At 38.0% G+C, this 25084-nt stretch overlaps 2 protein-coding genes across 10 annotated transcripts in view; one reads left to right on the top strand and one right to left on the bottom strand.

Annotated features, from left to right (window-relative positions):
- EZH2 (enhancer of zeste 2 polycomb repressive complex 2 subunit) overlaps nt 1-19382 on the top strand; it is a 50768-nt gene extending 31386 nt beyond the window's left edge. For 7 of the 8 annotated variants that reach the window (XM_075054813.1, XM_075054824.1, XM_075054802.1 and 4 more), the window contains 12 exons: nt 5545-5636; nt 6627-6867; nt 7333-7502; nt 7879-7973; nt 13698-13738; nt 14829-14954; nt 15336-15514; nt 16388-16483; nt 17072-17153; nt 17983-18063; nt 18179-18263; nt 19055-19382. In XM_075054813.1, the coding sequence (XP_074910914.1) occupies nt 5545-5636; nt 6627-6867; nt 7333-7502; nt 7879-7973; nt 13698-13738; nt 14829-14954; nt 15336-15514; nt 16388-16483; nt 17072-17153; nt 17983-18063; nt 18179-18263; nt 19055-19115 (1349 nt within the window). In that variant the 3' untranslated portion in view covers nt 19116-19382. The remainder of the gene's footprint in view (nt 1-5544; nt 5637-6626; nt 6868-7332; nt 7503-7878; nt 7974-13697; nt 13739-14828; nt 14955-15335; nt 15515-16387; nt 16484-17071; nt 17154-17982; nt 18064-18178; nt 18264-19054) is intronic. The other variant, XR_012654065.1, reaches the window with a different exon arrangement.
- Nucleotides 19383-21869: 2487 nt separating this feature from the next.
- CUL1 (cullin 1) overlaps nt 21870-25084 on the bottom strand; it is a 54045-nt gene continuing 50830 nt past the window's right edge. For both annotated transcript variants that reach the window (XM_075054765.1, XM_075054771.1), the window contains 3 exons: nt 24198-24303; nt 23328-23441; nt 21870-22409 (listed from right to left, as the gene is read on the bottom strand). In XM_075054765.1, coding sequence (XP_074910866.1) covers nt 22329-22409; nt 23328-23441; nt 24198-24303 — 301 coding nt within the window. In that variant the 3' untranslated portion in view covers nt 21870-22328. The remainder of the gene's footprint in view (nt 22410-23327; nt 23442-24197; nt 24304-25084) is intronic.

Here is a 25084-nt window from a genome sequence, read left to right as displayed (position 1 = left end):
TTTACCCAGGGTTGCTGCTTTTTAGTATCCCTTAGTTGCCTTTCAGTTTGAGGAGGAACTGGAGTTGTCAGATGGTGGGGAGGGGAGAAGCTTTTCCTGTTCCTATTTGTGGCTTTTGGAGTTAGGTCTTAGTTTCACTTTCTGCTTGCATTCTGTTGGCAGGCCTTGCTTGAAAAATATAGAGAAGCTCTTACTTCTGAATAATATTTAAGAACATTAAGTTTCTGGAGGCATAGCTGCAGCCTTGTCCAGGCAGCTTGAACACGGGCATGTTCTGTGAAGCTGCAGGTTTTGCTTAGAAGTATCTTAGTTGCCTGGATGACTCATTCCAAGAAGTGCTGTGTGCAGCCTTAATCTGTAGGACAGGGAAGTGAAGCTGTATACTAGCTCTTGGCAAATCCATTTGTCTGGCAGTGGTTTTATGAGTTCTTGACACTCAACAGTCTAGCAGGGAGACTGAGTGCCAGTCTAGTTTACTTCTTCAAAAGGATTTTGGTTTTTAAGTCAACAAGAAAGCATTGTCCAGACATAGTAAGAACAAACTTTTTACAGGAGCACCCCAGAAGATTTTTAGGTAATTCTGCAGCAGTGGTTTTAGGCCATTTTTCTCACTAGTTTTATAAACTTGTAGGATTTTTCCAGTGAAGATATAGGCTCCTCTAAAATACACATATATTTGATTACTTAGTTTATATAGATTTGCTTTCCGTAGTCATTTTTACAGATTGTTAGAAGTAGAACTGAAAGGATCCACAGGCCACATTTCAGCACCTGGGAGTACTCCGGGGAGCCTGGTATTACCAGTCCACAGTTTTGAGGCACCAACTCTGTAAGACTTCTTTTAGTGCTGTGAAGGACAGATTCATAGTGTTGTTCATTTTGACATGTTCTAAAGTGGCAGATTCAGCCAGTGACAAAGTCCAGAGTCATGTCACCGATCAGCTGAAGGACTTCAGTTCTCACACTAGCAGCATCCTTTAAGCTGAAAATGTTGAGCCCCCTTTCCTTGTGTTCATAACCTTCAGATGGAAGACAAAGTGTTAGCTGTGTATGCTAAAGACTGCCTAAGTTCTTGTTGCTGGTGACTTTTGATAAGTCCCTTAAACAAGTCAGTATTCTTTCCAAAGTGGTGTATGTCCAAGGCTTCATTTTAAACCATGCCTTGTACTTAAAAAGGCCCAAACTTTAAGTCATCTCTTCAGGTTTTCAGGCCCATAGCAGAAAGAAGGAAGAATAACACTTCCACTGTGGAGGCATTCAAGATGTACCTTTGTGTCAAGATGGAGTGTGAAATTACCGGTTATGATAATGCTCCTTATGGCAGCTTATGCAGCACGTGCATTGTCACTGGTAAAAATATACGTGATACTTCATTGTTGCAAAGAGATCTCTTGAAGCTTGATTTACACATTCACTGTGTTAGCCTCCAGACTGGACACTGAATGTAGTAAACTGATGCTTCAGTCACCATTCCCTGAAGACATACCCAAATCCCACCTCTACAGTGACTAGTCACTGCTTTGGATGCATTGCTTCCTTCTGCTTATGTCTATAGTAACACCAAAGAAAGAGGATGGTTTTCTGTCTATGTGTCTGTCTGCTTGTCTGTCTAGAGCTAGGAATTTATCTGTTAAAAACTGAGAGAGTCAGTTGTATGACCTCTTTGCTTTCTGTGAAATTTTAAGACTGTTGGTCAAAATCCACCTGCTTCATTGCTGGGAATAAGTAACTCATCAAAAAAAAAAAAAAAGACTACTTTGGTTATTGGAAGGCTGCACTAGCAATTTTGAGTGTCTGCAACAATTTACCAATTTAACTTTTTAAAAAAGTTGATAACATTTCTACTAGACCCTAATCAGTTGCCCCCTATGTTCTACTTCATGCAGTTGCCAAGCATTACAGGATGATGTCCTGGCTTCTGCAGATGACATTTTTGATGAATTACTTTGGTAATGTGGTGGGCTACAGTGATCAGATTTGTACTTTGAAAGGCGCAAATCTCTAGAGAAGGCATAGAGAATTAAAAAAATACAGGAATCCTATTAGGTCTGGTTTTGATTTTTTTTGTAATCCCCCCTCTTAGATTCCTTTATTTCTTTTTTTTTCTTTTTTTTTCTTTTTTTTTTTAGGATTAGCCTTATTTTATGTAGTTTCAGATCTTTGTTCTAGAACATTTGATTTAAATATTGGAAAAGTTATCATTAGATTTTTAACGTGTCAAGTCCCCTTGACGACCTGGCAATCCCTTTATGTGCAGGTGATGACATTACTGAAAAAACTTGTGTACCGACTTCATTTGCTGACAGCAAGGAATTATGCCTAAATGTCTGGACTAACAAAGAATTTAGAAGAAGGAAAAATATCAGGTAGGGAGAATTTCCCAAATAGCTTGACTGTGAAGCAAATGTACATTTCAGGCTAAACTGTTGCCTGTGTACTTTCACATTATGAAAAATATGAGAATTGAGCCCATTGGGGATGAGACAGGTAATAAATCTCAAAGATGGAAAACATGCTCAGTGAAGGAGTTTTAGAATGACTTTCTTAAGGAAATTATTGAAGAAATACAGAGCTTAGTTATTTAGGAAATTCTGCAAAGTCTTCTTTGATTTTTTTAAAAAGAATTCCTACTGATATTTGCAAGATTCATAATACAGCTATACAAACAGTTTTATTCTTGTTCTGGGTCCTTTCTTTGTAACAAGCCTCCCAAAAAATAACTTGCAACAGTGGTGGTAGATTCTGACTATAGTTGTCAGTACTATACTATGTTGGGTGTTTTGAAATAGTGGAATACAAGATATGATTCTAATGTTAAAGTATCAGATATCGTGTATTTTTGAGGTATCACTGGTTTAAAAAGTCAGAAGTTGATTTGTTTCACTGCATTACAAACTAAACATTTCTTCATTGTCTAAAGGAAAACAATTTAAAAAAATAAACACTCATTGTAGGACCTCTGCAAATGAACTTGAGAGAAATGTTTGCATCTGCAAGTGACATAAAAAGAATAGTTTTGGTTTCTGTACGTTGCAGCAGTCTGATATGGATCATGGCTTGCAAATGTTTTACTGTTCTTTTGCATTGTTGCAAAATTATTTTTCTTGTGGTATGAAAAAAGGGTAAAACAGTTATGTGAAAAAAACCCTGAATGAATGAAATGGTATACTGTGCAAATTTAAAGATGCAGTGTTGAAAAATCTGGGTTTTCCCCCTCCACTTTTGGGTGGGGGGGCTCCCAATCATCTCATTGTTTTTTAAAAGCTGGAGAAAGGGTGGAATAACTTGGCATTAAATTGCAAGGTTTCTTTGTTATTTAACATATTTTACCTACAGAATGTATAAACACTTCAAGGATATGTGAAACATATGAGAAGTGACATACCACAGAAAAGCATTTAACTGGAATATGGGGGAAGAAAGAGTGCTAATAGCAACAATATGCATAAATTACATGCCTATACTTGCTTGTAAATAATTTTTACATACCTATATGCCCATATGTGGAAAATTGAAGCTTTTTTTGTGTTTCCAGGTTTATAAAATATAATATATTTCTCTGGAGAAAGTGATACAATATTTAATTAGTGATACTTTTATATTGTTTATACCTTTTTAAGAAAGCCTTGGAAGAACATATTGCTTCCCTGAGGTTCCCATGTGCTGCTGTCATTGATACAGGCATAACATTATAGAATTTATGATTTGATTTCCAGCACACCTTCCCTTATGGGAGGGGAGCATGAAGTGATTGGTTCCAAGACGGAGTGGTTTCATCAGAGAAGCTCTCTTAAGAAGTGCTCACCAGCACTGGTCACCCTCCCCACTGGTGCCAAAACAAGTGCTTGTGGAGCTATGCTGCAAACCAGATCACTGAAATGAGATTTGCTTTTAAAAACTTTGTCTGTGAAGACATATGTGAGCTCTACCCACATTCTTTAAAAGGGAAGGAACTGCATTTAAAAAGTTCAGTCTTGAGAGTATAGTGAACTATTATAAAGAGAAGCCTCGTACACAGTCTAGAAATGAGTAGGAAAGCCTATGGTGGTGGCTTATTGAAGGAGAAGGATGTGTGTGGTGTTGGTATGGAACAGCCCTTATGGATTAATATGGGTAAGAGGGGAGTGAGGGATTTTTTCTTTCAGTTTGAACATTAGCACTTTTTATTCACCAAGTGTTCAAAAACTTACAGTTAAGTTACAGTTGCCTAACTGCAACTGTGGTAAAACAGCAGCATAAATGCTTTTACAGTGCTTGGGAATCATGCATTTTTAGACGGGCGTCTTTTGTAGGCCTTCATGGAGCTTTAGAAAACAGTCAGCTAGCTAGCACTGAGTAGTGGGGTTTTTTTGTGTGTGTGTTTTTTTTTTTAAACTTGAGTGCATTCTCCATTTTTGTTCCTTGCAGTTGTGTATGCCACTGCTAGCACATTTAAGGGGAAACAGTATTTATTGATATCTATCTATCTATCTAAATATTAAAACCAAAAAATTTGTTCCTTGAGCATAGAGGGATTTAAAAAAAAAAAGAATTGCATAAAACTAAGGATGGTATTTCTAAAAGCTCCTAATATAATTTGAAAACATGAGTATATGAGTTCTGGTGAGAGTCTAGCTGCAGTTTTTCCAGGCTTCAGTTAAGTAAGGGATACAGAAGAGCTCCCAATACCTCCAGCAAAACTGGGACAGTCAGTATCTCTGAAAACATCCTGCTGGGAGGCAGAGATTGCATGGGGGAAAGCTGGTAGAGATGAGCTCTGGCAAAGGGAATGGGTAGGAAACTCTGCCATCCTGTTATAAAGGTGCTCATGTTGCATCTGTAACATACCCAGTTCGGCTCCATGCTGGTCACTGTTCTGCAACTTATACAGAGCTGTACAGAGTCCATCAGATACATGAGCAGACACTTCTCTGCAAGTTGCAGACTTAACTGTGGTTGTTCTGATCCACAGTGACTGTGTGATGCTAACTTATTTTTACCCTGCAGCTGGGATATAGGAACAACACTTACCACCTGTCAGCTTAGTTGGAGTGCTGATAAACTAATAGAGCAAAAATGCTTAGGTGTCCTTCTTGCTAACAAAAATGAAAAGTGGGTCCACTACCGTTCCAAAGTGTGTGGGGTTGCATTTTCTGACAAGATAGAAATTGAACACCTGAATCTTACAGATTGAGAGATGATCATGCATTAATACGAGAAGCCCTGAATAATTCTGTTTAACATGGTAACAGAAGTAAAGTCTGTTCCGTTTGCTGGGAACGGAGATAGAGGAGGTCTTCCTTGATGCATGAAACAAATGTGATGATTGTCTTCACTGATGTAAACGGGCATATGTGAAACTTACCTGGTGCTGTCTCTTTAAGTGGTAAGTCAAATGTCACTAGATGGGGTTTATTCTGTGTTTTTTTTTCCATTTGTTATCATTTTATTCTGGTTTTAGTAAAGTCTTGGTAAACCTTGTGCTTTGGATACTGTTTGAGATTAGCTATTTAATGTATTTTTTTTTATATTAAAACTTACAAATGTGATGTTTTGATTCAACAGCATTCCATGCAACTCCTAATACTTACAAACGAAAGAATACAGAAACAGCATTAGATAATAAGCCTTGTGGACCGCACTGTTACCAACATCTGGTAAGATAATTTCATTTGTTAAATTCACTAAGTGCTAGTGCTAGCTGCAGTATAGCAAGTTACACTTGGTGTAAGGACATGTTGGATATATGATAGTGCATATACTTGTGGGCCACCTGCAGTCAAGTATGCTGCCTTCGGTTTGTGCAAAAGAAAAGAGTTAAGTTCCAATCATCAAATGAAAGTCTAAGTAGGACTAATTTTTAGCTCTGTTAGATGTAGCCTGAGATAGTTGTAGGGAAGAAAGGTTATTGCCTCGTAATAATATGTTGATGCTATTGTGTCCAATCTAGTCAAAGAACTGGGTCTTACAGACTTAGCTCTGTTGTAAGTTATATCACAACTAAAAATGATAAAGGTTTTTTAGTTTGTTGAAGGTGGATTTCATCCAGTATTTGTGCTCTTAAGAAATAACAGGATGGAAATTAAAGGGGTGAAATTCTTAGTAATATAATTTCAAATCTCTCTTATACTTCCCCTAAATTTTTTAGTGAGACAAACTGTGTAATTTTCCAGGCTAAAAACTCGCTACGCATCTTCATACCCCTTTCCACTAGAAAACAAATTACCAGTGATTGCGTTTTAAAAAATGCAGAATGCATGTTGTTTAAGTGCCATGTGCAAGAAGAGTTCTTGTATTTGAAGGGTGTTCTCTGTGGGAAATTCTCATTTTTTCTGTCATCTGGGAAAATAGAAATTTACTACTGAATTATTTTTCACTTGGCAGCCGGAATGAAAGTGGAACTGAAATACTGACATAAGTACTTTGTAAATGTAGATTTAAAAAATTTTTTTTTTCATGATAGTAGCAGAAGTATTTATGTTCATAGTTAGAGTACATTTAACTGGTATTTGTGTGTACATGATTAAGTTGTAGAATAATGCAAAGTAATACAGTATGCAAGTAGAACGTATTCTCCCCCAATCCCTGACCACAGGTGAAAACACTTCTTAATTCTTTTACTGAAAATTTTAATGTTTTGTATTTAGGAAGGTGCAAAGGAGTTTGCAGCTGCCTTGACTGCTGAACGTATAAAGACACCACCAAAGCGCCCAGGTGGCCGCCGAAGGGGAAGACTTCCAAACAACACCAGCAGACCCAGCACGCCGACAATAAATGTATTGGAATCAAAAGACACAGATAGTGATAGAGAAGCTGGAACTGAAACTGGAGGAGAAAACAATGATAAAGAAGAAGAAGAAAAGAAAGATGAAACATCCAGTTCCTCTGGTAAGGCTAGTCAATGCTTCTTTATTCAATTAGCTGCAGTGCTTGAGAGGATAAACAAAAAACAATAAAACAAAAAAACCAAGTTGAGCCACGCGATCCTAGAAACCATGTATTTGGAATGTATGGAAGTGAGTGAAAAGACAGGGTAATAATATGAGTTTAATCAAATAGAGGACTGTAAGGAAATTTCCAGATTGTCTTGATTTATGTATAGAGGTGAGATTGTGTAACTTCAATAGCTACTGTTACCTAATTTTTACCTTCTTTAATAGGTATGTGAAAAGTGCTGTTTTGTTGTGGCGCTTAGACAACAGAAACCTGGGATATTTAAAAGTATTATTATTAACTATTATTTTAAACTATTATTATTGTTTTTAACATTAATAATTTGACATTTTTAAGGGCTGTGTAAAATTTTTGAAACATAGCCTTACATTGACCTATACTTTCCATTATTTATTACAGAAGCAAATTCTAGGTGTCAGACACCGATAAAGATGAAGCCAAATATTGAGCCTCCGGAGAATGTGGAATGGAGTGGTGCAGAAGCCTCAATGTTTAGAGTTCTTATTGGTACCTACTATGACAACTTCTGTGCAATTGCCAGACTGATTGGGACCAAAACGTGCAGGCAGGTAAGAAGGGAAGCTACTTACTAAAGATGATAGCGTTTTACTTTTAAAACTGAAGTATAGAAATACTAGTATTAATTACTGAAAGAGAAAATTAATTAATTTTCTTGGTTTTTCCCAAGAATGCTATGATCCAGAATTCATGCCACAAATATATAGACATTAGTTTTAAAACTGTTTTTAAATTAAATTTACAGGAGGTTTAAATTAGACTATCTGTTCTTAAATAACAAAAATAATCAGCTTTAAATGTATTGAAAAGAGACTATGACTGGATATAATCTGTAAGTTGTTGGAGGAAATCATACTAACTTAGAAAATGAGCAACTTTCTACTAGTGAGAGATTTATCGTGGATGTATTATGGTATCTCTTGTTAGGTGTATGAGTTTAGAGTAAAGGAATCTAGTATTATTGCTCCAGTCCCTGCTGAAGATGTTGATACTCCTCCCAGAAAGAAGAAAAGGAAACACAGGTAAATCTGTTACTAAATAACCTTAGCATAACAATGAATCAGAGATACAGGGGATCAGAACAGAAAGTATTTTGGAGGAAAAGTCATGCAACTCTTCTCCTTTTGCTTCCAAAACCAAGATTTGGAGCAATAAAACAAAGTGGCGTTTTGGTTTCAGACAAAAGTATTACCGCATTGACAAATATAACCTTCCACTTCCCTTCTTTTTAATCTCTTTAACAGCCAGATTTTTGTTAGCAGATTCTTGTAGGTGTATTGCTGCAAGTAGTCAAACTAAGTTTAGATTAGAAATATTATACACAGCTTTTTACAGCATTCAAGATATTGTGGTATAATATTGTTTGCAGCAATAAATACTAAATTTACAAGCATTATAATGGGATTCAATAATGATTATATAGTGTAAATTAAAACTTAACATTTTTTTATGGTGAAGTGAATTTCATTAAGATTCAGATGATCAGTAAGCAAAAATATTGTAGCAAACTAGTAGGATTGCCTTTTTTTTTTCTTTGAGAGACTGTTCTGTTGTAGCACCCCAGTTTCATTATGAACTAGAACGTCAACTAAAGAACCAGGTTAACAAGTTGTTATTTGAAGTGAAGCTGCAATGAAGAACAAAATCAAGCTTTTTGCTGGAGCCACAAAGACCAGCTGAAGCAATTACTGTTGGAATTTTAAACGTGGTGGCTAATGTCTGTCAGTGAAATGCATTTTTCTTTGAGAATCCCAAGGTTTGAAAAATGCGACTCTGCGTTGATTTTTTTATTCCCAGGGATGAGAACACAGGAGATAAAAAGCTGCCTGAAAATTAGCAAGAACATTTCTTTCTGCAAGCAATAAGTACACTTTTTTTCCATAAAGCTTCCTTTTTCTCCCTTTAACTTTCCTTATTTTCCCCCAAGTTTGTTCTTCCAGTTCTTCTCCCATCAATTCTTCTTGCTTCTGTCTTAGCTTGTCTAAGTATATTTATTATTTCCAGGCTTAGTGAAATTCCTGATACTGGCTCAAAGATACTGTTGATGTGGAGTAGAATGTTTCTGCTTTGTAGCATAGAGGCAGCCAATGTCAGCGAGGAAAAGATTCAGTGAGCATCTGGAAGAGATTCTGTTCTCAGCAAAAACTATTGATTTAATACTCTTGGCACAGTTTTCAAGTTTTTGGGCATTTGGTGGGGTGGCTATTTAAATCTGGAGTTATTAGCCATAGTGCAAGTTTGGAATATGTAGTTGGGAATTAGCTTGCTTTCAGATTCATGCAAATTGCTATAAAAATGGTGCCACTACATCTATTTGAAAAAAGCAACTAAAAGGCTCAAATGTATTTTGAAGCTGAAATGGATTATATGGTTACCAGGTTGACATTATTGTTTTGGAGGAGTTTTGAGAGGTTTGTTTTCTTCCTTTTTTTTTTTTCCTGAATAAATAAAGGCACATACCATTATGTGGGGTTTCTTGATGTTATTTTGTTCTTATTAGTTGCCAATATAAAAACTTTTATGCTAGCAATTTAGTTTTGAAATGCCTTTTAATTCTTTTAACTCTGATTGAAGGAAGTAGAAAATTTTTTTATTTAATTTCACAGAATATGTGGTAATCAAGCTGTCTCCATTATTCTATGTGCAGTAGCCTTTTAAAAAAGGAAAACCTTTTAGTGTGCCTACATACTACTGTAATCTGAGCACTCTCTGAAGATGTCGTGCAACTAGCAATTGGGAAAACCATCTGGAAGTCTTTCTCTGTTTCTTACATTTCTTTGAGTTGAGTTTACTCACTCCTAGAGTAAATCTAGTCCTAGAGCCAGGAAGGCCCTTCTGTCCTGTTTGCACTTTTCCATTGCAAGGCACTTACATGTGGAAAACCTGGAGACCAGTATGTGTGGTAGACTGCCTTTGAGGAAAAGCAGCAGCAGATTTTCTTGCAAGACTTCGCCTATTTCCCATGCAATCTTGGTGCCTGTATAGGGATACTGACCATCTAGCTGGCAAGACTATACCCGTCTTGGATAGTAAAAGATATTCTCTCCCTCCTTCCAATGTCTTTTTTTGTTAGATAGCCATAATAAGGCTGATCAATGAGAGGAGAAGACTTTTTATATAGTTGTTTTTTGGAGAGCCAGTAAGTGTCAGAGCCTGTCCTATGTATCAGAGATTAATCTGGTGGTTTGTGAAAGCTCTGCTTTGCTGGAGGAGTAAGTACTTTGCACAGAAGCCAATAGAAAAATCTGAACCAGGAAAGAATTCAGAAAAGCATGAGCATATGCTGGAGGGAGAGTACTTCAGTACTGTTCATTGTCTTGTGTGCATTTTTTTTCTATTGCTGGGAGCAAAATTGTATTTGCTTTAACTAATCAGCACTCCTTCCTCTGGATTGGTAAGGATCTGTTATTGATTGTAGGGCCATGTAATGCTGCTTCTTGATTATTTTTGTTATCCTCCCCTCCCTCAGCCCCTATTCAGATGCAAGTTTACTTAGTAAACTTTATTTGAAAGTATTTTCTTTTCTTCCTATATTCTCATTTTCCTCCTCCTGTCCCTACCTTCCGCTGGACTGCTCTTCACTGCATGCTTGAATAGCTCACGTGGTTCTGCCTAGAGTTTTTATAGGAATTTAAAGTCTCACTATTATCAGGCAGAAGGTGCAGCTGAGGCATTGGCACAGATATTCTTATGTGCCAGCTGGTTGGAAGGCTGAGTCTTAGAGTGGTGGGGAGGCTGTGGATAAGATACGATTTAGGAGACTGAAAAGAAGTCTTTGAGTGCTGCCAGAAAATCAAACACTGCAAAGACTTAACTACATATATTGACATAATTGGCACATATTTTGAATTTGCAGTGCTATTTCTGGTGGCAGAGTATCCCTGTGCAGAGAAAGAAATGCTAGTGTAGCTTCTTCCAAAGAATGCGTTTCTACTGCCTGATTAGCCGACACCAGTGCCTCCTAAAAACACTGGCAAAATCTAGTAGGTTGTTAGCAGAGAACAGTAATATTTTTGACAGCTTCTGTCATAATGCTTCTGGAAACACTTGTTTTCTAAGCTGGCTATCCTGCAGATGTCAGCAACCAGATGTACAAATCCACCTGCTTGCTTGGAAATCTGCCACCAAGTTTTCAATTTGTGTTTTTTGTTGTTTGTTTGTTTTGGTTTTTTTTTTTTTTGTTGTTTGTTTTTTAATGAAGCTTCAAGTTGCTAGTGCTTTCTCAACTTTGTCTTTTCCTTGCCTTTGGTTCCTGGTGCATGGGACCAGATCTTGCCTTTTGTTTCTGAATTGAGATAGCAGATTATAGGGCAGAGAGAGAAATTAGTCCACCTTTAGTACAGTACTCATTCAGGCTTCAGCTTTATGCACTAATCAGGCGAACTTGCAATGCTTCCTGACAGTTTTTTAAAGTTACAAGCCAATGAATGTACTATTTGATTGAGCTATTCAAACCTCCTGTTGAATTGGTCAGTGTTGGCAGCTTACTTCATGTTGTCCTCTGTCATTCTGCACAATTCATGCTCACACTGTATGTCTCCAGTTCCTTTCTTGCTAGACTCTCTTCCTCCTGTGACACCAATCTGTGTTAAAAGCATGGCTGAGCTGATGCCTTTGCCGTTGTGACTGCCATATTTAATTTTCTATCCATTTTGAGTTGTTAGTATTAATGCTTTGTTGATGGTGGCAATCTTTGTCATATTCAGGTGACCTTGTCCATACAGTCTATACTTTCCTGTGGAAACCAAAAAGTCTCAGGTGGCAACTAGTCACCAAGTGGTATTTTACTTTTAAAGTATTAGGATAATGCCTACCTTAAAAAAATGCAAAATGAAAAGCTTATACTAACTGCTAATGAAATGGTGTTTTAAGAAGTCTATATACAGAAAGCTTTTAATGGTTTGGTATGCTAGTAGGTCCTTATTATCTTGGGCTGAGAGACAAGCTTTTGTGAAAGAATTGTTAAAAAATACAGTATATGTTACATTGCTGAATACCAGCTATCCAAAAAAAAAGTAGTTTGTGCATTAGAGTAATTTAAGTCAAAATTGCACTCCTTTCAATTGTATGGCAACTGTCTTCTTACAAAGAGTCAGCATCTCATAATTCATAAATATATGTTGGTAGCCTTTTTTTCCCCAGTTAGTCACTCTTAATAGGAATGTCATCTATTTCTTACAGTGCTCTGTAATGCTGATAGTCTTTGGGTTTGTTCCCTCCCCTCAACCTCAGTTACTTGGACAAGTCTGCCTCTGTGGGTTTCTAACTTGTATGGGTTCCTTCAAATGCTTTTAAGAAAGTTGGCTGTTGAGCACTTAACATTAAGTCTAGTGGTAAAGCTTTGAAAGGGCAACTGCAAAGAGAATCTTGTTTACTGAAAGCTGTTGTGTGTGGTGGTGGGGCCAGCACACCATTTGGTTGGTTAAAGTAGAAATTGATATCATGCTTCTATGAAAGAAGTAGCAGCTAAAAAGTCCTATTTAAGTAGTTACAGCAGGATGTATTTTTTCAGAGTGCCGAGTGCAACTTCTGAGTGTTGCCTTCACTGAAGGGCAGAAGAGATTTCGAAGCGTTCTGTGCTGGGGATTTTTGAGTACATGTGTTCATGAGTATTTTGGACTGCTTAAGTAAACCTGAACAGGAAGTGAGGTTGTGAGGTGCAGCTAGCAGTGTATTATTTGGCCAGGGAATGAGGCTTCTCCCATATTCTCTTAATGTTGCTATATGACTTTCTTAGTAAGTCCAAGAAGTATAAACTTTGAAAATCATTAATCTAAATTTTTTTTATTATGTTTATTTACCAAAAAATCAAGTGCTAACTAAACTGCATAGAATTGAAGAAAGTATAGTGAGTTATGTTATGATAACCAAAGGCACGGTACTCTTAAGTACCCCTCCCCCCCCCCCAAAAAAAAAAAAAAAAAAAAAAAAGAAAAAAGGCAAAAGACAACAAAACCCAAACCTAACCAAACCACCACACAGCAAAACCAACACTTCTTGCAAAGGGAGTACTTAGCTAAGCTAATGAGAAAGAGGACACTGACGGAACATGGTAAGGATGTAAGAGAAAGGCGTATAGAGTTTGAAGTAGAAGGGAAAAGGCTTAGCACAGTACCACCAGTCAGAACAAACTGGGGAGAAGTTGGTCCAACCAGAAGAAATACTGACGTTGCGTCAGTGTGGCTGTGCCAGACAGATATGATGTCCTGTTGTCATATACTTGGAGCTCAGCTGATGAAGGGCTGTGATCTGTAGGGGTCTACTAGTGTGGTGCTGGAGCCAAGTCCTGTGAAGCAAACAGCTGACAGACCTTCACTCCCCTATTTAGTCATGTCCCTCCATATCTGCAATTACATATCCTTCCTTCTGCTGCTGCTTCTGCCTGCTAGAAGCAGCTCCAGCAGCCTCTCTTTGCAGGTTTTCCTTCAAGGCTGCCTGGATTTAAGCATCTGTGTAGCCTGGGCTGGGGGGGGGCCGGCTTGTCTGTACAACCCTGGGACTAGAGGAATGGTGTGGGGAGGGGGAGGGAGCAGCCTGCAGAGTGTTGATCTTGTCAGCTCGAAGAGACTGGGACAGGGTGGTTCTGCTGCAACCACTTCTGACTTGTGTGCAGTTAGCAGAAGTTCTTGTTACCAGCAACTTATCTATTTTAAGTCAAGTGTGGGTGCAAGATGCAGCTACCTTTCCCAGCCCATTGCAGGAGGAGTTCCTGTCAACCTTCTTGTGTTTGTTTTGTGTTTTTGCAGGTTGTGGGCTGCTCATTGCAGAAAGATACAGCTGAAAAAGGGTTAGCATCTTTCCATTCAATTTATGTCCTGAACTTTTAAGATCCTACTATTCCTTTTTTGGTTTTGTTTTTTGGGGTTTTGGATTTTTTTAATGTTAGGCCATTATATACATTCTATGGGGAGCTAGAGATTATAGGGGGAATAAAAAGAAAAAAAGTAAGCTCTCATTACAGATATTGTAGGGACAAAAGCCTACTGTTTGGTTTATGTAACTGGAAGAGCTCTGTATAATTCAATAAAAAGGAAAGGAGGCTGAATTTACAATCCTTTCAGTATGGCCTCATTGAAGTACAGATAAAAATGGTATTAACAGGAGCTGCAGTAAAAAGCGGCATTTTTAAAAACAGCTTATTTTAGAAATAGTTACCTGAAAATTTGTTGAGAGTGGTTGGGACTTCTAGCAACATAAATAATTGATCAGTTTGTCTTTCTCTCTCCTTTTTGATTGCCGATTGCAAACCCAACACAAGCTCAGGAGTATTAACAGCAAATGTAATTTGTATAGCACCAAATTCTCCTAGCTGCTCTATAGGTAAAGCTCTAGACTTGTCCCTGATAGTCCCTCCTTGCCTGTAAGATGTTAGCGTTGTCTGTATTGGAAAATTGACTTGGGAAAGCACAGTGGTATAATGATCAGGCATTATTTTGCCAGTGTATCTGTTTGAAAGTTGACTGTTGTTCCAGAGTAAAAATTACTTTGCGTATTTGAGCAAATTTACTTTGCTGATTAATAAAGGTGTTACTCTAGAACATGTTCACACAGGAAATTATACCATTGTAGTTTCGTTCTTCAGTTTTCCACAGTAAACAGTTTCAGCTCTGAATACTTGAAGCAGCTGAGTAATGGGAAGAATGAAGTGCCCTAGGAAGCAGGCAACTAATGGTGACAAACACCTAACTGATGTTACAGTTCTGGTTTGGTGTCTTATTTTTTTAACCCCACTCATCGTGCGTTTGGGTTTTTTGGTTCATTTTGGGGGTTTTCTTAGTTAAATGACTAAAGGGAATTTCTGCTTTAAAGAGTGAAGGAAACTGCATATTGTTTGTTTGCACCTTTCAACTTTACAAAATCTTGCTATTTTTATTCAGATGGGTCATCGAATCATGTTTACAACTATCAGCCATGTGATCATCCACGTCAGCCTTGTGATAGCTCATGCCCATGTGTAATTGCTCAAAACTTCTGTGAGAAGTTTTGTCAGTGCAGCTCAGAATGTAAGTAAAACATTTAAAAGCTATCTATAAATGTCTTTCACTGTCCCAACATTTAACTCTGTACTAGCAGTCTGTCTGTACTGCAGACAGTGTTTGCAGGAGCAGCAAATTGTGTTAAATGGTGTGAGAAGGGAGCACATATTCAGTTTACTTTGGACCTCTTAATTAGCCATTGAAGTCAGAAACAGTCTTCAGAACTAAAATTGGAGAAGACTAAAGTAAAATCAGGGAAGGAAAGAATTTACAGTACTTTGAATGTCCTATACAGATAGCAGTTGCTATTTTTTTAATGTTCTAATATGCTATAATCTGCACAGTCTTAATTTTACAATGTACTTTTTTCATACCTGCCCTTTTTGTTTTCCATATATTCCTTTGTAGGCCAAAACAGGTTTCCTGGATGTCGTTGTAAAGCACAGTGCAACACTAAGCAGTGTCCATGTTACCTAGCTGTACGGGAATGTGATCCTGACTTGTGTTTAACATGTGGAGCAGCTGACCACTGGGACAGCAAAAATGTGTCTTGCAAGAACTGCAGCATTCAGAGAGGATCCAAAAAAGTATGTAGTTATACAACTACATGCCTATTGCCTTGTTTTTGAGGTGTTTTTATATTTTCATGCTAGAGAATGGAATTTCTTTGCCTTCATGCTGTCAAACAGGAAAAGAAAAAACAAAAAAACAAAAAGGGAGGTAGCTGTCACTTATGTTACCTTGCTTATGTGCTGCGGTTAAGTTCAGTGTATATTTCATCATGTACCAATTAGTCAGTGTTTTCTGTGTAACACTGCAGTAGAATATCTCCTTTTCCCCATTCAGGCTTCACTTGTAATTTGCAAATATGCTGCTGTTTTAAAATGCTGGCTTGCCAGTCTTTCTCTAGTTCAGCATAAGGAAGTTTGGCTCAGACATAGATACTGGCTATTTCTTCAGTTGTTGATTCTAAAGCACAAACTTGTATATAGTCTACTGAAGATATCTCGAAAGCCCATTCAGCTCTGTTAAATAAATAAACCAAGGTTTATTTCTGCTCCAGAACATCTCGCAAACTAGTTCAGTAGAATACTGAGCTAATCAGTAGTAGGCTCCTGCGTACAGACCTTTCTAGTTTGAAGTCCTTAGTGTATATGTTTTTATGTAACGCCCTCATTTCGAGGTTAAATTAAAATTTTTATTGGCTTTCAAGTACTTCACATGGCTTTTCTTTCACATCTTTTCTGATCACATTCTTTCACTCTTTTCTGATCCACAAGCTGTAATTCTAGTGTGCATGTGATAATGATAAGAATCTGTATTTGTCTTCTCTCCTGGAGTCCCAGCATACATTTCACTGAGTAATACAATACAAAACAAAACAAAAAACCCCAACAATAAAATAAAAAACCAAATCCAAGCCAGGGATGTCTAAACTTTTTGGTTTTTCTCTCCCACAGCACTTGCTATTGGCACCTTCAGATGTGGCAGGCTGGGGAATTTTCATCAAAGATCCTGTACAGAAGAATGAATTCATCTCCGAGTACTGTGGTGAGGTAAGGATGGAGAACACTGGTTATGTACGAGATTAATTGGTGAAGTTATGTGTTTGGCTAGAGACCAGGAAACTGTCTCTAACTTGGTATCATGTTTGGACAGAGAGATGCGATTGACTAAGTATACAGGTACTGCTGTCAGAGGCTCCAAACCCAGGAGGCTAGATGATTGAAATGTCACAAAAAATTAGACATAGGCCTTTGTGAGAATGAGAGGCTGAATGTAGTTTTTATCTTAAATGTAATTTCAATTCAGATGTGCCTGGAATTTTGTGCAGAATTGTTTAGTATAGTGCTAATATTCTATAGTAATAAAACCCTGAATCAGGTATGCAGTCTTGATTTTTGAGTTGAGAAGCAATACTTGCTTTCCTTCTGCTCTGAAAATACTTATTTATGCTAAGAGCAAACCATGGTTGGTAAGCGCAGAATGCTTGCTGAAAACAGTACTTTGTTTGGGAATATTTTCAGTCCCAGAGAATAAAAAAACCTCACCTTCCTTTCAGAATGTCTGGGGTTTTTGACCTTCAGCTGATATGGTTAAAAAAGGGAAAAGGTGGTCACTTTTACAAGTACTATTTCTTTCAGATTATTTCTCAGGATGAGGCAGACAGAAGAGGAAAAGTATATGACAAATACATGTGCAGCTTTCTGTTTAACTTGAATAATGGTATGTATGTATTAGTCACAACCCTTGCAGCATAAATAAAACATGTATGCTCACCATTTTGTTCAGCCCTGTTCTTTTGCAGGCAGCAGGTAACATTGAGAAATTTGTTCTTCTGCACATCTTTTCCTAGCAATGTGTGGATTCCTAATATTGATATCCAGTGCTTTTTTTTTTTTTTTAAACGTTAGTCAACTAGATAGTAGTGATGGAGCCTATTACACAAGCCAACTATACAAGATGAATTGAGTAGAAGTAGAATTTCATGGAGTAACATTACGTGAAAGCATTAAGTGAAGCAGCCTAAAGAATTTAAAAGGCTTGTTAGGTATTGTGTGAAGGAGTTTTGCTGTGACTTAAATTAGCAGTAAGTTACGATGGTAATTTTGTGTCAGGGTTGGGGGGGGGGAACCACATGCATGTGGCTACTGCCACTTGAAGAGAAAAATAACAGACTGCACTGTGTCAAGTGATAAATACTAAAAAATATTTGAAAGGAGGAGAAAAAAAGCTGCTTTATATCAATGTTGACTTAGCATATTTATGGAGCTTGTCCTTGTTGAATAAAGGTAGAGAAGCTTCAAATGAGAAGTTAAGGTAGTGCCACTGTGGTAGGAGACTAACTGAAAGCACAGTGTGGGGCAGTAGAAATATTTTGAGTCTTGCAGAATAATAAAGCTATCATAGGATGAAGTGCCAGCTCTTCCATCTGGGAAGCTGAGAAGTTACTTTTCCCAGCTGATAAAATCCAAGCACACTAGGTATTAAACACAAAAATTTGTTTGTAGGCGACTGACTTACCTATTATTTGTGGGTTTTATTTCGCCCCTAGATTTTGTGGTTGATGCAACACGCAAGGGCAACAAAATTAGATTTGCAAACCATTCAGTAAATCCCAACTGCTATGCAAAAGGTAAGTTTTAAATTTACTTGCTTTTAGCAATGTATGAAGTATTGTGGGATACTTATTTAGAATACACATTTTATCAGTATTTGTATTAACACAAGTTTATATTTCTTTTAAACAGTTATGATGGTTAATGGTGATCACAGAATAGGAATATTTGCTAAAAGAGCCATTCAGACTGGTGAAGAACTGTTCTTTGACTACAGGTTGGTAGATGGATTTTGTAATTTCTTCCTATCATAGAACTGCACTAGCTTTCAGTATTTCTGCCTAGCTCATAATTACTGTGCCTGCCTCCTTATAGCCTCAGGTCTCAGCAACTGAGCAGCAGTCCCCTTGCATTATTTTTTTTTTTTTTTTTTTAAAGCCAGATACCGTAGTAAGACTGACTTGAGCAGAGCAGCAGGTTAAGAGCCTTGCAAACTTGGAACAGCAGCTTGTATAGAGAAAAGTGTAGTGACAAATGGAGACAGACCTGCACAACTTTTCCAGGCAGACCGGCATATTAAACTTTATCTGGTGGGGTTCCCTAGGTACCGGTACAAGTTGTTTCTCCCATCATTCAGAAATGGGCAAGAAGCATTCTTGTGCTATTACAGAGAAGTGCTTCCTAAGACTGTGTTCATACTTCCCTCTAAAATCATCTCGCTTGAAAATGAAGCTGTCCAGTGACAATACTATTAAGTCAACCGTAAGAAATGCGATTGCTTTCTACTAGCCAAACTTAACTTTAGCATTGTGAGATTCAAGGCAAAAAAATGTGGAATTATAGCATTTTGTTTCCTCTTGGTCAAAGTCCTCTAAAAGCAGTTTCTTGAGTGGTCAGCATTGTTCTGCATCTGCAAATGCACACAAGGAATAAAGGCCCCAGCTGGTGAGGAAACTATGGGAAATTTTAAGTATGAGAGTATTCCAGGCTATGGTGCTGTCAGAGCAATGAAGCTGAAATGTTCAGTGGTACTGGTTTTTATTTTTGGTTTTATTTTTTTAATTTCAGATATAGCCAAGCTGACGCCCTTAAGTATGTGGGCATTGAAAGAGAAATGGAAATCCCTTGACACCAGCTACCTCTTCTTTTAAACAGCTGCCTTATCTTCAGGAATTTCTAGTACTGTGGGCAATTTTAGAAAAATGAAAATGATGCAATTTGAAATTCTGTATTTGCAAAGTACTGTAACAGTAATTTATAGTAACAAATTTAAAAAAAAACACAACTTTTTATTGCCTTCTCACCAGCTGCAAAGTGTTTTGTACCTATGAACTTTTGCAATAATGTGGTGTGGTACATTTTTCAACCTTGAATAAAGGATACTTGAACTTCTTCATTTTTACTGGAATTGAGTTGGAATTTTGTGTTGGCCAGTTGAGGAAGCAATGTGAATACTTACTTTCAACTTCTGAGCATAGGCAACTCCATGCTTGTCTACTTCTGTTGCTATTACTTCAGGTCCCATTTAAGACTAAGCCCCCAAGCTGACTGTGGAACTTTGGCATCTAGCACCTCAGTAAGAGAGTCATGGTCTTGCAGTTCTCATCTACCCTTGGCATGAAGCTACACTCACATTCTCTGAAGTGAGGGTTGCAGTTTAGAAACTCCTATTAACTGCACTTAATTTTTAAAAAGTATTTCTCTACTTTTGCTAAGTCTCATCCATCCTTAGTCTTAACACAGAGTCTGTCCATTAGCAGCAGATGCATTGAATGGGAGGGGAAAATAGTCCTGTCCCCCCCCCCCCCCCCCCCCCCCAACCCCCATAATAGCTGTGATTTCTGGGACAAACCCTACTTTAAAGGCAAATCTGTGGTACAAGGTTTGTGTCTATCTGCCTATTACCTTAATGGCAACTCAGCTGCCCAAGCAGGTGCCACAAATCTTTTCACTCATGTCCATACTGAGTGAACAAACACTGCTGAGGACAGAGGTGTGATAAGGGAACCAGCAGTGGTACTCCAGCCCTCAGCTGTGGCTTTACTCTGAAGCAACAAACTGAGTAACGAATGCAAAAGTAATTACACATACATTTCTCTTCTGCAGCTCTTGCTTATTGGTTGCTTACAGATAAACAAAATAGTGGTTGCTTACAGATAGTATCTCTTATATAAAAAATTTGTAATATGTTTTTATCCAAAAGTGTTTAGATTGCAGCTAGTTGTTTGGGTCCTGCACAGGGCTACCACATGTTTATTTCCAATTTGTCAGCTGAGTGTGAACTCTGCAGCCTACTTGCAAAACTGATTTCCAGAAATCTTGTCACTAATGACCATGTATACCTTCTGCGCTGAGGAGGCTCCAACTCACTGGCCCTGTTCAGCAAGAGCCAAAGGAGCACTGCCTGTTTCCGCACTCTCACATACAGCACTCAGCTACCAGATGCCACCTTGCTCTGTGGTGGCCTAAGTAAGAACTACCCCTCATCTTACTCATAGGGGGAAGTCCAAAAGTAAAAATTTACTTTCTCCCTGCTTAGGTAAAGCATGGCTCTTGTCTGAAGCTGGATCAACAGCAGATGCATTTTAAAAATAGAACTCTGCAAGAGACAGCATACAGTACAAAAAGCAATGCTGCTTTAACCAGCAATGGGTTAAAGCTAGCTTTGAGCAGGTTATTTCTGGCCTTCTGCATATAAACATCATTAAGCCTGCTTCTCTGTCCCTGTACCACTCGTATCCTGCTACAAAAATCTACTCACACTGAACTTTCTGCAAGCAGCGTTTACAAAAACAAAACACAAACCAGCATCTTAAAAAAAACAGAAAGGCAGCACAAGCCCTATTCTTCCAAATTTCAAAAAGCAATTTGAAAATTGAACAACATGATGCTTCTGTTACCCATGCTGGCAGTCTTTAGTGCAATTAAAGTTCCTGCAGAATAGCAACAGCAAGCATGCAAAATCTCAAGTGGGGATGAGACTTTTCCCCCATTTTCCCAACCAGTTTGGAGCACATTTAATACTGCTCCATAATTTTTTTTTTTTTAAACCCAGACATTTTTGTAGGTCAGAGCTCAATTGTAACCATGAAAAATTAGTTTCCCTCAGAGAAAAACAGTATCAACACAAAACCTGGCTCCTTTTTCTTCATGCCAGAACAAACACCAAACAAATCAAATTCTAAGGGGGAAAAAGGGTTTGGCTGCAGCAGTTAGGTTCTTTTCACCATCAAGAATAGAAAATATAAATTACCAAAACTGAGACCTGTGAGGATGGTAGTGTTTTGCTTGTAACATGGAAAGCTAATACTCATTTCACATGTATACAATGAATGCAAAACATGCTGAGCAGAATGAAGCCTGGTCAATCAATATATGTGTAGTAACACTCAAAAATATTTTAATTTCCAGCAGAAGTTGCATTTAATGGGAATTAATCTTTAGGAACACAGTCAATTTTCTGTTCTAGTCAAAGAAATGGGCAGCCTCAACCTTAATTATTCAGGGCAGCATTTAGGCAAGTGGGATGCATTTTATAGCACACTGAAGTATTAAAACCAGCTCCAATTTCAGATGACCAAGTATTGCCATATATATTTAAGTATTTTCGGTTCTGCATATCTTCTGAAATCATCATAACTTTCTTTTCTTTCCAAAGCGCAGACATCTCCTCTTAAAAAAGAAATAACATGCACATTTGATGAAAGATGACAATTAATTTCCTCAGAGAACAAAATGTGCTTAAATTACCAGAAAACAGGGAAAAGGAGGAAAAGCAAAACGAATTTCTATAACTTTCATAACCATTGTACCTTTTATTTACATTTAGAAAGATAAGTCATGAAACTTAAAACAATAAAACCAAATGCAACTTGTACAGAAATCTTTTAATTTTTTTTTATTTATCACACATTAAAAAATGAAACACACTATACAAATGGTTTTTCATAGCAGATTACACATGGGTCCATTCAGACTCGCTCTCAAAGTGCTGCCAACATTTGTAAGTGCTGCCTGCGATGGCAGCTGTTTATCATATAGCCAATGTATTGATTTAAATGCAGTAGCATGCAACCCTTAAAGGAGAAGGGTTTGATTCCTTTCTGTTCTTAAATTAGGTTAAATGGCATTGGTGTCCATATTTACATACTTGAAATGTATCAATCCTGAGCAGTTCTGATGTAAATCTGAGACTGGCTGATGGGAGTCCTGGTCTCAGTTTTTAAAAAGGGAGGTCCAAATGGCAGCAGGGTGGCTGCTATGAAGTTCCGTTGCTTTCATTCTTTCCATCACATACCTATTTGCTGAGTGTCACACAGTCAAGTAATTGCTAATAAAAACGTTAAGCCAAGTAACTGTAGGTGTCCTTCTCGCCATCTACACGTTCCAAGTATTCTTTCTCAATCAGAATGTCGATGCATTTCTGCAGGAGAAACAAACATAAGCAGTGGGACACTGGCAGAAAAGCCCACTCTGTGGTTGCTACAAACTTTGAACTATTTTGGCCACCGAGTTTCAGGCCAAGTAGAGGATAGGAGTAGGCAAAGGGCACAAACCATGGCAATTAGCTCTCCTGTTTCTGACCACATCCAAGTAGAGGACTGACTTACTAATCCACTAAACTGAATTATGCTTACTTGATGCCATTCCAGGGTAGTGACTGGGAGATCAACTGATCATCAGTATGCTAAGCAACTTCATAGTAAGAGAGCAAATAAAGAGTTAAACCAAGATGCAGAGTGCTTACTGTAATGTTACTAAAGATAGCAGTTGCCGTAACTAGCTGCCTGTTTCATGACTTAACTGGGTGCATCTCTTTCAGCACTGGTGGCAGTTTATGCAACTGCTCTCCACTGCCTGTTTTTTGCCCCATCTATCCCCTTGGTTGTGGATGTAAAAACCATTGGTGGGACCACTAAACAAACCGATGAGGAAACCATAACTAAATACAGTGCCCGCCCCCCCCCCCCCTTTTTATTCTAGAAGAGATAAGGAAACTGTTCTATTGAGCTGGCCCACAAGCAAGAGTACTCTCACAACTGGGAGAGCAGAAACAAGAGATAAGCCTGGAGCAAAGGCTGCTGTAAGCTGGCACTGATGTGAAAAAGATGCAATCAAGTTACTATTTTACCACTGCCAACAATACAAAACATGCACATTACCATAAGAGAAATACAGTATTTCTGGTTAAAGTATTTCCTACTTATTTACAATTCCAAAAATCTCTCCTTACCCATCCCATTTCCTTAGCTTCGCTTTTTAATTCAGAAGCATCTATTTTGTCTATATATGTGCTCCTCACCTCCTGGAATACAGGTTCAGAGATGTGGTTCTCACGTACCTTAATTACTGGAACTCGTGGCTTGAACCTTGAGGACAGCTGTGTTAACACTTCTCCAAGTAGTTGCTGGTGTTTTAGAACCTTCCTCATTTTCATGATTCTCACAATAGCAGCCTGCACAGCAAAGTCGGAAAGGTGTGCTTAGGAGCAAACTACCTGTCCTTCTGGATAAAGCCATTTTCCTTCCCTAGCAGATCACATCTGCTAGCACAGAAGCATCATCACAGCAACCTTGAGTACCAGATGGGGAGAAGCATGCCTACAAATGTCAACTACTCACACAGATTTTAAGAACTTAGATTCTACATAGAATACAGTCATCAGAAGTAGCTTTGACACATGAATTTTTAAAACTACTCTCCTATGGTCAGTCATAACAGTAGTACCAACTGGTACCAAGAGCAACATGAAACTACTTATATAAAGAAGGCTTTCTGTTATATATTTAACCTTACTGTGACACTCTTAGTAGTACATTTGTATTTCTTTCCCCTCCCTTTTGCTTCTCAAATGGATTCCAAATGAACTAATAGAAGAATGCTGTTAAGCTCATACTACCTAGGTATTACCAGTTTTCACCTGGGACAGAGGTCTGGTGAGTGCGTGCATCCATGGAACCCAAACACTCATCAACATAATGTCAGAACAAATGTTAAGAAGTGTCCTATCATGCCTTTCTATGTTTTCTATTACAGACCCCAATTGCCTTTAAGAGTACTGTAAATACATTTTTAGCTCCAACACAGTGCACTGCAATGGCATGTTGGCTTTTAATAAAAATTAAGAAAACCCCACAGTAAGCTTCGTTAAAGGATTACAAAGCTGTAATTGTAAGTTCATAGCATGGCAGCATTCTGCAATGTAGGTCACCTGAATCAGTAGTTTTCTATCTTCCTCTATGTTTTTGTGTGTAGTTTCTTGCTCCTGCTTCTGTTCAGTCTTCATTGGCACATTGATGTTTACCCTTAATTTTTTGCTGTAAAGAAAAACAGAGGTTAATAAAACAATTAGCCTATTTAAAAAACAATCAATCAAACAAAAAAAACCCACCCCAAACAAAACCCAACTCCAAAATAAAGTAACTGCGGTGGTGTCGCTTTTACAACAAAAGGGGACTTTGGCACTTCTGAAAATTTTAGGCAATCTTATTCAAGTTTAAAAAAATAAATAAAACCCCCCAAAACGCAACCAACCAAAATACCTTTTTAGTGATTGTTTATAACTTATTGAATCCAACCTAGTGCTCTGTTAGGTCGAATTAGCACTGTACAATCACACTGTATTTGAAACATTTCTATGTTTAGGAACAAGCTTCCAGTCAGTGAACGGGACAAAGAAAGTCAGTGGAAATAGAATCGCCTTTCTAATTTACAGATTGGATTCTGACCATAAAGTGGAGAAATCCATTTGTTCTGTAAAACTGAATTCTGCCTTTCTTTCACATGCTGCCCAGTGCCCGCGGTTGCGCTAGGGCAAGCCCACAACCACACATGACTGCTCTCGAGACAAGGTGCTGTGTCACAAGTGGGGAATGAGCCTCAGCACCAGGGCACCAGGGAGTGCCAGGCAGTGCTCAGCCTCTTGGCTGCAGTGGGGAGGGGATCTGTTACTTAGTTTAGCATAGTCCTGTGCATCATACATTGGGAACCACTGAGCCATGCACTGCAGCAACGCTGAGCTCTTTCCATCACTGCATTAACATAACTGACCATGAATTCTCAAACCTTTAATTATTGCTCAAGGAGGGAAAAAAGCAG

This window comes from Buteo buteo, chromosome 2 (genome assembly GCF_964188355.1).
Source record: "Buteo buteo chromosome 2, bButBut1.hap1.1, whole genome shotgun sequence".
NCBI lineage: Eukaryota > Metazoa > Chordata > Aves > Accipitriformes > Accipitridae > Buteo > Buteo buteo.
This window is presented reverse-complemented; position numbering and strand designations above follow the sequence as displayed.